Source organism: Cannabis sativa, chromosome 5 (assembly GCF_029168945.1).
Source record: "Cannabis sativa cultivar Pink pepper isolate KNU-18-1 chromosome 5, ASM2916894v1, whole genome shotgun sequence".
Classification (NCBI taxonomy): Eukaryota; Viridiplantae; Streptophyta; class Magnoliopsida; order Rosales; family Cannabaceae; genus Cannabis; species Cannabis sativa.
In genome coordinates, this window is record NC_083605.1 from 65,253,846 (window position 1) to 65,266,990 (window position 13,145).

Genomic DNA, 13,145 nt, shown 5'->3' on the forward strand with positions numbered 1-13,145 from the left:
ACTAAACCAGTTACACTTAGCAAATTCTAACATTGTTTGGAATTGCTAGGCATAGAAGAGGGTTAAGTCAGTAGGTGGACTGAACAATGATCTTAGGAGAAGTTTTCTTTAGATTGGTTTTATTAAGTACTGAGGTGGAATTTGTTGTTTATTTCAGTCCTTAATAAAACCAATTAAGTAAAAGGAATGATGACATGGCAAGTGAGGACTTGACACATCAGCATGTGTTAGTTTAGTTAGGTTTTTTCAGTTATTCTTGTAATGGCAAAACCTGATGTGGTGCTGCCTATATATAGTTCTATTCTTTTCTGTTTTAAAAAAAATGTAGCAGATAAGATAGATAGAGAGAGAGAATTATGTATGGTGAGGAAGATTACTTGTTCTTAGAGAGGGAAACTAATGGAGCATTGAAGAACTAAAGGGTTAGAAACCAAGGGAAGCAAGTTAAAGCTTCAGGTGGTTTCAAGGAGTTCAAGCTTCAGGATTAAAGCTAAGACAAAGGGAATATCTCATCTTTTCTGTGTTCTGTAATTTGTACAACTAAACATAGTGTAATCTTGCCATTTGATTCATAATAAAGACTAATCCTAAGGGAGTTCAAAGAGGACTAGGCTCTTCACTTTGTGAAGGAAGTTCGAACCTCTATAATCTTGATTGTGTTCTTTAAATTCTGTTATTATATTTTTTGCAATTCATTAATTCATTTCTGGTGTGTTGATTATTGTTTGTTTATTGGCTGAGGTTGTTGTCTAACACAACAAATTGTCTCACTCTTAGCAATAAATTAGTTATTATATTAAAAAAATAAATCATAGGATGACATTTCTAACCAATTAGCATAGTCTCTCCTACTAGACCTTTAAATGACATTTGGTTGCAAGTAATGAAAACATAAAAATGAAAATGAGAATAAAAATAAAAATGAAATAAAATTTAAAATACATTGATAAAAAAAATTATTAAATTTTCTCTTTAAAATAATTTTTTTTTTCTATTTTAAAATAAAATAATCATTTCATCATTATCAAAATGATGAAAAGATCTATTAAAATAACATTCCATAGTGTCCTATATTCATGCTCATAAACATTTATCTACTCAATGTATCATTTAGAGCACTTTGAGTTTTTCTTCGGTCCCGATCTTTTTTAACTCGTTTCTCGCAATTTAAAAAGTATCAATTTTTAATCTTTACGTTTTTAAATTAAAAAAAAAACCTTGCGAAATTCATGCAGAGTTTAACTACTAGCATATTAAATAGCTTTTATTAACTGCATTTCAACTACTTTTCAAATATTAGCTTTTTAAAATCAATTTCTTTAAATTTTTGCTTACAATGAAAAGATATTAATTCATAACTACGACTATATAAACACAGATCACATAGCACCAAAATTTCTTCAAGTGATTCAATTTGTTCAAAACAAAAGAGCAATATCATAACAATTACCAATTAGTTGGTGGTAAGTGTAAAATATGTACATAAAAATATAATTAAATCCCAAAAATAAAAATAAAAATAATTCTTAGATTTTCTTTTCTTCTATTTTTTTCTCATCTAAAAATTACTTTCTAATAACATATTCTTCTCCCGACTGTCGATCGACATGCTTAATCCATCTCCGACGATCTCCCATCACCGGACTCGAACTCCCTCCGGCACCGGCGCCGACGTGGGCAATATCAAGTCCATCCCCGACCGGCAAAAACACAGAACGAACCAGCCGCCGCGACCCACAACCACCTTCTTCCACCGCGCTCCGCCACCTGAACCCGGCGGCGTTTTTCGCCGACGCGTTCTTACAAACCAGAACGGCCCCTCTCTGGCTAATCTTCGCCACTCTCAGAACTCTAGCGAAGTCCTTTCTCAGACCATCGACCACCAGAAAATCGACCCCGACCAAATCCTCCATAACCTCCTCCGCCGCATCGCCGGCCACGATTACCTCATCGGCCGAAACCCCAGCTTCGCTTAGGGCCTCAACGTATTCGGTACTCGACCTCTCGTCCGGGACTATGCACACGTGTCTTCCACACGTGTGGCGGCTAGCCACGGCGAGGCCGATGCTGGTGGTGATGGGTCCCCCGTGCGACCATGTCTCCACGATGAATTTCGCGTTCCAGCCGGCCGCCATGGCCGAAATCAGCTCCGCCACACCCGAATCTCGAAAAATCTCGCACTGAAGATAAAACCCAGATCAGAAATTTGTTGAAATTTAACAATTATACAATACCCAACTCTTTAAAATTAAGAATAATCCGATAACGTTTATTTATTTTTATTATATAAACCTTTGGAGAAAATTGCTTACTGATTTGACAGTATCGATGTAAGCTTTCGATGCTGTTTCAGGAGACCAAACTAGCTTCATTTTTCTTCTTCTTAATTAATGGGTAAATTGGAATATGGGTTTAAAATTGTATATATAAAGAGTTATTGTATATGTATAAAGGAGAGGTTTTTTCTTTGGTGGCAAGCCAAACTTTTTGGTTTGGGAAAAAAGAGTTCAAGTTGGCTTTTTATTAGGAGACTGAAAAATGAGCTTAGATTTTTTCTTGTTTTTTTTCTTTTTGTTATTTTGATTTGTAATTTGTTGGAACGTTGACATTATTTAATAGATAATAGTTTTAAGTTGTAAACCATGAAGTCTCCAACGTGTGGATTTGTATTCCAATGGATTAGTATTAGCAACTTCTTATTCTAATTCTCTCTTCTTTTTATTGTATTTTATTTTATAACATTATTATTTAAATTAGAAATACTAGTACCCCAGATATTGTTGTACTACAGCAACCCTGTTTATTATTATATTATTGTCAAACATGTATATATAATATAAATATTAATATTTCAAGGTGGTTTTCACTCAAAAAAAAAAAAAGAAAAAAAAAAACAGAAAGAGGTTGGCACCAACTAGTCTTATTATGTTTGTTCTATGTAAGTTTTATTAGGGTTTATCTTGTTTCTCAAGTTCCTTTTTTTTTCATATATATAAAAGACTATATATAATATGGTAGGTAAGCATAGAAAAGAATCCATTTTTAACAGTTTATACTTGTCTACTGGAATAAGTATTAAGTTCGTTCTAGGTAAATGATCCAAAGTTTAAGTCTAGTCAAGAAAAGACATTAAACAGATCACTCCTTTGAAAAAGAGATTAGTCTTTTATTAATTATATAAGATAAATCTTGGGGCTAACTAATATAGTAAAATATAACAATATCATCATTTTAATTTGAAATAGATGGGGATGAAAGTAGAATTGCTTTTAATAGCTCATGTTTATTTATGGGATTTCAATTAATTAATAATTTAAACTACATTTCTTTTTTAATTGGAAAAGGTATCTAATGGCAACTTGTTGTGAACATATCTGAGATTGGAACTGGCCCTTGATTGATTAGCTTCTATAACCGTTCATTTAATATAGGGTGATTCTACAATGCACCCCCTTAAAAGGTATGTACTGGTGCAGCCTTAACTTGTTTCGGCATCTAGAAAAATTTTTTAGTCTAATTTTTTTTTTCATATTCATGTACGTTATAGCTATTTAAGGTATCCTTTAAAATTTTGAAAAATTCGGAATAATTTACAATATAGAAAACAATGTTCAAACAGTCTATTTTACACGCGTATAAAATAAAATAGTCACGCGTGCAATACACTGTTTGAACATAATTTTCGGCATGTTAAACTTTTTCAAATTTCTTAAAATTTTACAGGATGTCTTAAATAACTATAACGTACATGACCATGAGAAAAAATTTAACTAAAAAATTATTTCAGATGCTAAAACAGATAGGGGTGCATCGATATATCCATTTTAAGGGGTGCATTGTAGAATTTTCCTTTAATATATTGTGTAAGAAAATAGTAAAAAAGTAGCCACTAATTATATTAATATTTATGTTTCTTTTTTAGATCCACAATGGATTTTGTTTGTGAAAATGATGATAAGATAACCGCACTAAAAAAAAAAAAAAACTTTAGTGCCCACTAACAATAATACTACTATTCAAAGTCATAAAATATTGACTATAGTGTGAAAATGCAAAATCTAGCTATGGAATATCGCATTAATAAGCCATTGTGTTGATACTAGAAAGAAACGTGTGATTACATATTTGATTACGAATTCATCTAAAAACATATTTAGTAAAATTCAATATTTGTCTCATCAATTTATTATGCTAATAAGATTTGAATAAGAGTGATTTTGTCCATGTACATAACTAAGGTATGAATAATGACAAAATAACCTTTTCTTTTACAATAATTAATTTTTTGTTTTTATATATATTTTATCTTTTAATGTAGTTAATTTATTTCAAATATGTTTTCAAGAACATGTTAGTTTTAATATTAATGCAGAATAAACAAAATTAATAGCAATTAAAGAAATCAGAAATTAACTAAAATAACATGCTATAAAAGATTGTTGTAGCATAAATAACAGAAGACAACTAATTTAACGAGGTTCAATCTCAAACAATTACTACTTGGATCTAATCTCCAGGAAGAACCACCTTGTGACCAATCTTTATTGAAAAATAACGTTACTCAGAGTTACAGTAATGATCTTTAGATATTAATTTAGTAATCACTACTACAAAAAGAGGTATTTTCGTCGTTTTATAAGTGACATATAAAGATTTTGCGTCGGTCTACAGAACCGACGTATAATCCGTAGACGTAAATAGTATTTTATTGCGTCGTTTTTAAAAAGACGCAAAATACAATTTTCGTCATTTGAAAACCGACGCTAAAAAATTACTTTTCTATTTTATTTTAAGCGTCGGTTAAAAAATGACGCTAAATGTTTCATGGCATTTTAAAACTGTCACAAAAAACTTATTCTGTCGGTTTAAAAATGCCATATCTATTACAAAAATACTCTTTTTTTTTTACTTATCGCGTCACTTATAAAATGAAGCACAAATATAAGTAAGGGAAAATTGCAAATTTTTCATGCAATTTTCCCCACCTGCATTATCAAATTTTAGAATAACTCTATATAATATAGTAAATACATAATACAAAAAAAATTAAAATAACATTTCGAAAACTTATATAAAATTAGTAATTGATTCTATTAACTAATCACACAATACCAAAATTATTAATAAAATCGATTCTAAAACTTAAATTCCATGTATATCGTAAACTAAATATAAACTAATAATATATGCAAAAGATAACAATAATCATAAAAATTGTTACTCATGTATTATAAGAAAAGTGTAGTAACCTTAAGTACTTAATCTATAATCAAAGGCTTCACAAATTCGGCCCACTCATCCCGTACGGCATTGATCTCCTCGTTACTATAAGGAGCATCTAACTTGAACTGTAAAACAAAAGATAAAAAAATATTAATAATTATATTAAAAGTATATATAATTAAAATACAAACTAAATAAAGAAGAGTAGTTATTCATGTTTACATGATTTTTCAAAAAACTTGCAGGATTAACAATAGTCATGAAACTCTGGATAATCTTCATAACATAATAACCACATTGTACTCCATCCGGCTGCTGTCGACACGTGTATTGGTTGATTTTTACTGGACCCTTGTTTCGTATATTTTTTTCGATCCTGTACATGTCCACATCACTAAACAAAAAAAAAATTAATTAATGAATTGCTTTGTAACATAATCTAAATTTAAAAAATTATAACTTACTTTTGGATACATTTCATAATATCAGTTCGGATAAAGTCATTCGTCGAGTCAAGATATGCAACACTTTGAGTATTGGCATGAATCATAATTGTCAACCAGTGATCACTACAGAACAAAACATGTTAATTCAGTCAACTCACTAATCGATCCATTAGTTTGTTACATTTATTAATATAAAAGCATACTTACTCTGAATTCCACGGACATATCAACCATTGTTCAGGTTGCATACCCATCATTCGCTCACATAGATTCTCTGAACGTTGTTTGAGTTTACCAGCTTCAGTTGATACCGAAGCAGGATTATTAAATGCATATGTATTCCTCAACCCACCAAGATTAAGTGTGTGTTCTTGCAAATAACTAAATTAAAATAGATTATTAATAAACAGTTGTATATATAATTTTTAACTTAGATATTAACTTAGTTATTAACTATTATACCTGCACCAAAGAGACATAACAGTATTTCCAATCTTATGGAGCTCGCACACATCTTCCACCTCGTCAGCGCTGATCCAACACTCTTGGCCTTCTCCTCCGAACACTTCTGGTTTAATATAGTATCTCTTTGATTTCTTAGCAGGCCAATTCTATGAAATATTTGGTAAATTTTATAATTACTATTTAGTCACTAAGAGTGTATAACTATATTTCTCTACTCTGTTATTTTGTATTGATTGATATTGATATATTGGAATCTATGTTAGTAGTGTTGTTTTTCTTACAAGAACTTGATAAGTAATGTTGTCTGGCATTACTTGGTAAATTCGTTTCTTGGTTTGAGGTTGGAGTTGCTAAAAGTAAAGTGAGGGTTCACTGGCATTTATTATTTTGTAGTTAGATTTGTCTCATTTATACAAGTTGCAGAACTTACTGGGTTTTTTTTTTTAGTTTTTGTGCTTGTATTAACTTGTAGAAATAAAATAGAAAATTTTATCACTGTACTTTGTCAATTTGAAAATGTTTAGCTAATACTTGAGCTGTATAATGTTCAACCTGTTTGTTAGTCTTGATGCTTTCTAGTTAATTATTTTTAAGATATTATTGACTTACACACTTGGGTTTGATATTGGATCAAGTGGGACTTTTTATAGCTCTTTTAGATCAGCCAATTGATTGCATTTTTTTGACATTAAATAATTGTGGCAAAAAGTGGGTTGGCGATACGACAATATCAAGACTGGCTGGATCAGAAGAGTGGGAAGATATGTTCTTCGGAAAAGAGTTTGGCAAGTGTGAGCATGTATGTAATGTGATATTCAATATTTCTAATATTTATTTTCAATTGTAAAAATGAATATGGATTATCATTGATTAATTTTATTTTAGTTAATCTCATAAAACGGTTTACTCCACTACTCCTCTCTATCAATAAACAATATTCATATATATATATATATATATATATATTTATATATATATGTAACAGATTTTGGTCCCAGTCCCAATAGTGAAAACATTTGCAGAATGTTTAGTCATTGGTTTTTTTTTTTTTTTGGATTATTTGATCTCAATTAAATGGACCCAAATTTTGTAATGAAATCAAAGAGAAAAAAGGAATTTTATGAGAATACAACAAACATCAAGAGAGAATTCATTTGACAGCATAATGAATTTTAGGAAGGCCTTCTAGAATGTATTGTGGGCTTTTCTATTTATGTTTTGTTGTTTTAAATTATGTGTATTGTTTCATAGATTGTGGTTGCATTGTAATTGGATATGTACCTTCAACTATTTGTTATGGTAAATTTTCATAACACTATTTTGGTCTTATGAAAAGTGTTTTTTCAGTAGAAATTTCGACAGCATAACATCTATAATTCAGATGTTCCCGAAAATTTTAAACATGCAATTAATCTATTAAAACATCCACAATAATACAAACTAACAAAACTATAATTAACAGTACAAATATTACCACCCATCCGACCGCAGTCATGCAATTCCAGAACATACTTCACTATGGATGAATATCTAGGATATTCAAACTCTTCTAGGATTTATAAAATATAAAAAAATAAAGTTTGAATAGCTTACCAATTCCAAGCTAGCGTTCAAGCAATTTCTGCGAAAGATACTACCACAATTGAAAAGCTGCATTGTGAATAAAAGTAGTGATGTGAAAAATTGTATATTTGGTCGAATAGCCAAAAATGCGAAAACAAAAGTACGTACATACAATTTATATATCATACTAGACAAGAATGTTACTCGGATAGAAAATAACAATACAGAAACAAAGAATTATTTTCTCATTAAAAGTAGCCACAAAAGGTTTCAAGGTATCCAAAACCTTTGCCACTTATATTGAATAAAAAAAAAATTGAGTGTAACCTTAGAAGAATAGATAAATATTATAACATATAATAAATACTATTTATCACATCTCAAGAATGAAACCTCAAACTTAAGATCTAAAATTTGGAGTTAGCCCCACTGTGGTAGCACTTCGTTTTTCTTAAATAAAAATTTCACTTGCAGGAAAAAGAAAAGCCTAATTTCAAAGCTAAACCAAAAGCATAGCAAGATGGAAGTCTCAAAAACAGTTTCAATTTTTGTTTTTAATAACATAGAAATAAAAATCTTGCTTAAAGTTTAATTTGTCTCTTGTTTGTTTGTGTTGATTGTTAATCATGATATCACAAAATGATAAGAAAACTAATGGCTTAACCAATTCACAAAAAGATAGTTAGGGGATAAGGCTTATTAATGATCACTAGTGATACAAAAATATGTTATTTTCAATCCTTAACTCATATTCTTTCTATCAAAATAAACACAAGAGTTATAAGTTTTGTATTCATTCAAAAAATTTCACAAAATACCAGATATATATATATATATATATATATATATTTTGAAGTGAGGATTTCTTCTAGGTAGTATGTAGGGACAAGTACAAAAAGACCCTTAAAGGGTCCAATCAGAGAAATGTTTAGAGCTGAAAACCACCAAAAGGAGAGCTTCAAGGTTGGTATTTTTGACTTTGGTTGGGACTTGAAAGTGTATTTCTAAATTTCTAACATTCAGAAAGCCCTAATTTTGGATTAAAAACTCTCAATAAAATGAGAAATTATCCATTGATGATGAAAATAGAGCATATATACTCTTTCTACACTTAATGGCCTTCAATCAACTAGATCATGCTTAATGACATTTGCATCTTACTTCTAATTACCATTTATCATAACAAAAAATTAGTTCCCAACCATCTTGCGTACACTCATTCCACCACTAGAACTGTAATTATAGATTTTAAATCTCTAATGAAATAATTTATTAATGATACTTTGTTGCCCATTAAATAAGAAAAACACTAAAGAGCATTACCAATGGTCAGCACTACACACCAAAACAGATCTCACAGTATAAATTTTATGACTTTAGATAGCAATAAAATTTTAGTGCTGGGTACCAGTGATGCACAATGCTCTGATGAAATCATAATGACTTTTCATATGCACTCAAGTCTAAAATTGGCCTTAGTTCCTTAACTCCAGCTCAGGCAAAGAGGAAGGATGTTTAGCAGGTATATGAACATAAAGAGACTGTAAAAGTATAAATAAAGTAGTTTCATTTCAGACAATCAATTAATAATGTTAAGCAATAAACACATAGAAATTTAGAAATATTAAAAACAGGGTTATACTTGCAAAAAATTGAAATCCTATTTATTACAAATTTCCATCATACAACATGAAGATTGAATTGAACCATCCCATTTACCAAAATATAAACATTGAACCATCACAATAAAAATTCAAACAAATACAGATTGAGTTCATCTTTCCTCATATTTCCACAGAAACCTGAGAAACGAATGTCACATAGGGTGGATATAACTGAAAGATGATCTTGAAAACATAATGTAACAAAAAAATGAAGAAAATAATAAAAAAAAACGCAATAGAAAAATGAAGAAGAAACATAAGAAAACTAGATCTCAATCAACTATAATCGTCTTCAATTCCTTGATAGGAAATTGCCGATAGATAACACAGTAATTTAAACATCATTCATCCAATATGCGTATACAAAGAAAAAGAAAAGAAAAGAGAGAATAGTGAGAGAACGCAAGAGAGAAAGAGAGGGAAATAGAGAGACTTACGGAGGTGGCCGGCCGGTTCGAAATCGCAACCTTCAGAGCTAGGGCGAGAGCTGTTATAACACAGAGAGACTGAGCGAGAGAGAGAGAGAGAGAGAGAGAGAGAGAGAGAGAGAGAGAGAGAGAGAGAGAGAGAGAGAGAGAGAGAGAGAGAGAGAGAGAGAGAGAGAGAGAACGCAAGAGAAAAAGAGAGGGAAAGAGAGAGACTTACGGAGGTGGGAAAATCGCAGTTCGATTGACACCTTCAGACCTTCGAAATCGCAAGAGAGAAAGAGAGGGAAAGAGAGCGTTGTTCAGAGAAAAAGAGAGGGAAAAAGAAGCTCGAAATGAAAGTGTGATTCGACTGTTTGGGGGTAAGTGAACAATAGTAGGATTTGCGTCGTTTTCTCACACTCACAATATCTTTACCGTCGGTTTTAAAATGCCACACAAAATATGAGTGAGGCTTTTAAAACGACGCTAATAATGAACAAATTTTTTTAATTTTTTGACTTTTACCGTCGGTTGGGTTATTAGTGACGGACAAAAAACCGATGCAATTTCTTTATTTTTTGTGACATTTTAAAAATGACGAATATATTGAATATGGTACTATTCACGTCGGTCAACGCGATGAACAGTCACGTTGACCGACGTGAATAGTGAATTTTGTAGTAGTGAATGGTGTCTTACACCTACAATTAACTCGCAGGATGTTGTAATCAAACACACACAACTCTTGTACATCTCTCCTTGCTCGTCATTTTCTTCTCAAATTCTCTCTCTAGATCATCACTTAGAGCTAAGAACAAAAGACCCGACTCATATGTGGGCTCCAAAAGGGTGGAAAAACCAAGCTAACTAACCAGCTAACTAACTATTTTGACAGTAAGTTAGTTATCTCTTAGCCAAGTGTCTAAAATCTCTCACAATTCTACCTATTTTAGTCACTTGATAAAACTATAAAACTAAGAAAAACTACAAAAATTAACAAAATAAAAAGTTGGTCACTCCATGAATCATTGAGTGCTTCTAAATAGTGGCTTCTATTTCCTTCTATCTTCAATATAGGCATAGCCTAAAATTTTTCCTTGTATCTAGTTTGGTAAACATGTCAGTTGGATTGACATGTGTACTAATCCTCTTCACACCAACTATCTTGACAACAATAACATCTCTGGTATACCAGTGTAACTTTATGTTTATATGCTTGGATCTCTCATGGATTATGAGATTTTTAATCAAATCTAATGCACTTTGGCTATCATAGTGTACTGTGATGTTGTCTGAGTTGAAACTTATTTCTTTTGTTAAACTTTTGATCCATATAGCCTCTTTAATAGCTTCTGATGTAGCCAATATTCTGCCTCAGTTGATGAGAGTACTACAACCTTTTGCAAGTTGGATTTTCAACTTACACAACCTCCTAGAACTGTAAACACATAACCAGTTAGTGTTTTCCTTGTGTCTAAATTTGTAGCATAATCTGAGTCCACAAATCCAATCACTTCCTCTTCATTTTGATCTGTTTTTCCTCCATATACCAGACTTGTGCTCAAAGTCCCTTTGACGTACCTTAACATCCACTTGAGTGCAGTCCAATAATGATCTCTTGGATTGACTATGTATCTACTAACTACACTCATACAATGAGCAAGGTCTGGTCTTGTATAGACCATAACATACATGAGAATACCAGCACAACTAGCACATGGAAATTTCTCCATTTTTACCATTTCAGCTTTTATTTTGGGAGATTGTTCTTGTTGTAGTTTAAAGTGAGGTGCTAGTGGTGTAGAAATAGGTTTGGCATCCTTTGTGCCAAACTTCTCAATCACTTTATTGAGATAGCCTTCCTAAGTTAGAGTAATTGTATGTGGCTTGTTCCTGATAATCTCAATGCTAAGAATTCTTTTCGCTGCACCTAGTTCTTTCATCTCAAACTCATTATTGACCTCAGATTTGGCCAATTGATAGTGGAGTCGAATATAATACTGATGCTTACCACGTGTTACACAATTAGAACATAAAAATAAATAGACATAAGATTCTATAAAGGTTCGGTCCCCTTAGTTAGTAATGACCTACTTTCTTTTTAGCTGTATTGATATCAGAGATAATACCACTTAAATCACTATAGTAATGGGATCTGAAGTGGCTTTCTTAATATTTCAATGTGAGAACCAGAGTTGGGATATATCAAGTGAGAATAGAGCAATAGTAGGCGTGAGAGAGAGAGAGAGAGAGAGAGAGAGAGAGAGAGAGAGAGAGAGAGAGAGAGAGAGAGAGAGAGAGAGAGAGAGAGAGAGAGAGAGAGAGAGAGAGAGAGAGAGATGAGATGAACTGAGTTATTAGACTTAAAGCTTAAGGCTTAGGGTTTTAGACTTAGGGTTTTAGGGTTTGATTAACGCTCTTTATAGAGTAGAGCATACATCCCTAATATTCCTTAAAAATAGGTAAATAAAGTTATTATCTGCAAAATAAATTAATAAAAAAATGACTAAATTGCCCCTCAAAATAGGGAAGTTACTAATATTTTCCCTCTATTTTCGTGGGTTGTTAAGGGCCAATTAGTGGTTTGACTTGTTGTCCACGGATGAAAGTTGCGCACCAAAAACTTGCTAGGCCAATGGTTGGCTAGCCATGCACCTACAAAGTGCATGTTGGCCGACCATATGGTGTCCAAAAACTGGTCAGCCTATGTTGGCCATAGGGCCGGACAAGGGTGGCTGGCCAGCCCCCTTGAGGTGGCTAGTTCGTCATTTTGTCGTCCTTCCTAAGTACTCGGACCCCACGTTGGTTGAAGTACTGAGTAGATGGCTTGGCCTTCTTATTAGCGAGTTGTACTCCCACGCGACATTGGCCACGTAGACATGCCACGTCAGGTGGGTAAAAATCGGGATAACATTTACCCCTAAGTCTCTATGTAGATGTCTGTGCAAATAGGGACTTTCCGACTTAGTCGAGACTGATGTAACCTTGATTAGGAAAATATTAGCCTTTAAAATATTTTCTCTTGACTGCTAAGTTAACTGCACTACTATTCTGCATGCTTTTTAGTTACATGTTGCATGGAAAGTGAGAAGAGGTCCCATGAAAGCTATATAAGCTTATGGGAGGGAAATCACTTCACATTTCCCAGATTGCAATGTCTCTTTATAAAAAATAACCCTTAAAAGCTCTTCCTTCTCTCTAGAGGGTGACACCCAATAGTGCTCCATCTCTTTCAGGATTTTTGCACCATTTTGACGATGTAACCTTCCCATCTTCTTCGTCAACACTTTCTGGTAGCGGGTAAGCTTTCAAGTCCCGTTCTTCACTTGTTTATTTGATTTTTCCATGGTTGTTATGAAGTTTTTCTTCGCTTTGAA

At 32.2% G+C, this 13,145-nt stretch overlaps 2 protein-coding genes and 1 non-coding gene across 4 annotated transcripts; all 3 read right to left on the minus strand.

Moving 5' to 3' along the window:
• Positions 1–1,384: 1,384 nt before the first annotated feature.
• On the minus strand, positions 1,385–2,648 carry LOC115718156 (uncharacterized). 2 transcript variants are annotated; one of them, XM_030647116.2, is made up of 2 exons: positions 2,313–2,648; positions 1,385–2,180 (listed from the first exon to the last, which is right to left on the minus strand). In XM_030647116.2, the coding sequence occupies exons 1-2, from the start codon at positions 2,370–2,372 to the stop codon at positions 1,566–1,568; spliced, it is 675 nt and encodes a 224-aa protein (XP_030502976.2). In that variant the 5' UTR covers positions 2,373–2,648; the 3' UTR covers positions 1,385–1,565. The 2 variants fall into 2 exon arrangements, with proteins under 2 accessions (XP_030502976.2, XP_030502977.2); XM_030647117.2 differs by having other exon boundaries at positions 2,293–2,573.
• Positions 2,649–5,194: 2,546 nt separating this feature from the next.
• Positions 5,195–11,501, minus strand: LOC133038435 (uncharacterized). Its single transcript, XM_061116590.1, has 6 exons — positions 11,193–11,501; positions 6,132–6,280; positions 5,877–6,050; positions 5,688–5,792; positions 5,446–5,617; positions 5,195–5,348 (listed from the first exon to the last, which is right to left on the minus strand). Exons 1-6 carry the CDS (start codon positions 11,499–11,501, stop codon positions 5,259–5,261), a joined length of 999 nt encoding a protein of 332 aa, XP_060972573.1. The 3' UTR covers positions 5,195–5,258.
• LOC115696135 (small nucleolar RNA snoR27) lies at positions 9,626–9,715 on the minus strand. Its single transcript, XR_004007729.2, has one exon. It is a non-coding gene; the product is annotated as a small nucleolar RNA snoR27 (small nucleolar RNA).
• Positions 11,502–13,145: the final 1,644 nt, after the last annotated feature.

Bases quoted from the DNA above. Each gene is read 5' to 3' on its own strand.
- LOC115718156 (XM_030647116.2), bottom strand. From the start codon at position 2,372: ATGAAGCTAGTTTGGTCTCCTGAAACAGCATCGAAAGCTTACATCGAT. The intron at 2,181-2,312 runs GTAAGCAATTTT...TTTTATCTTCAG, and splicing joins ACATCGATACTGTCAAATCA to TGCGAGATTTTTCGAGATTC.
- LOC133038435 (XM_061116590.1), bottom strand. From the start codon at position 11,501: ATGGAGAAATTTCCATGTGCTAGTTGTGCTGGTATTCTCATGTATGTT. The intron at 6,281-11,192 runs GTAAGTTGAAAA...AATATTTCATAG, and splicing joins TTACAGTTCTAGGAGGTTGT to AATTGGCCTGCTAAGAAATC. The intron at 5,793-5,876 runs GTAAGTATGCTT...TTTGTTCTGTAG, and splicing joins ATATGTCCGTGGAATTCAGA to TGATCACTGGTTGACAATTA.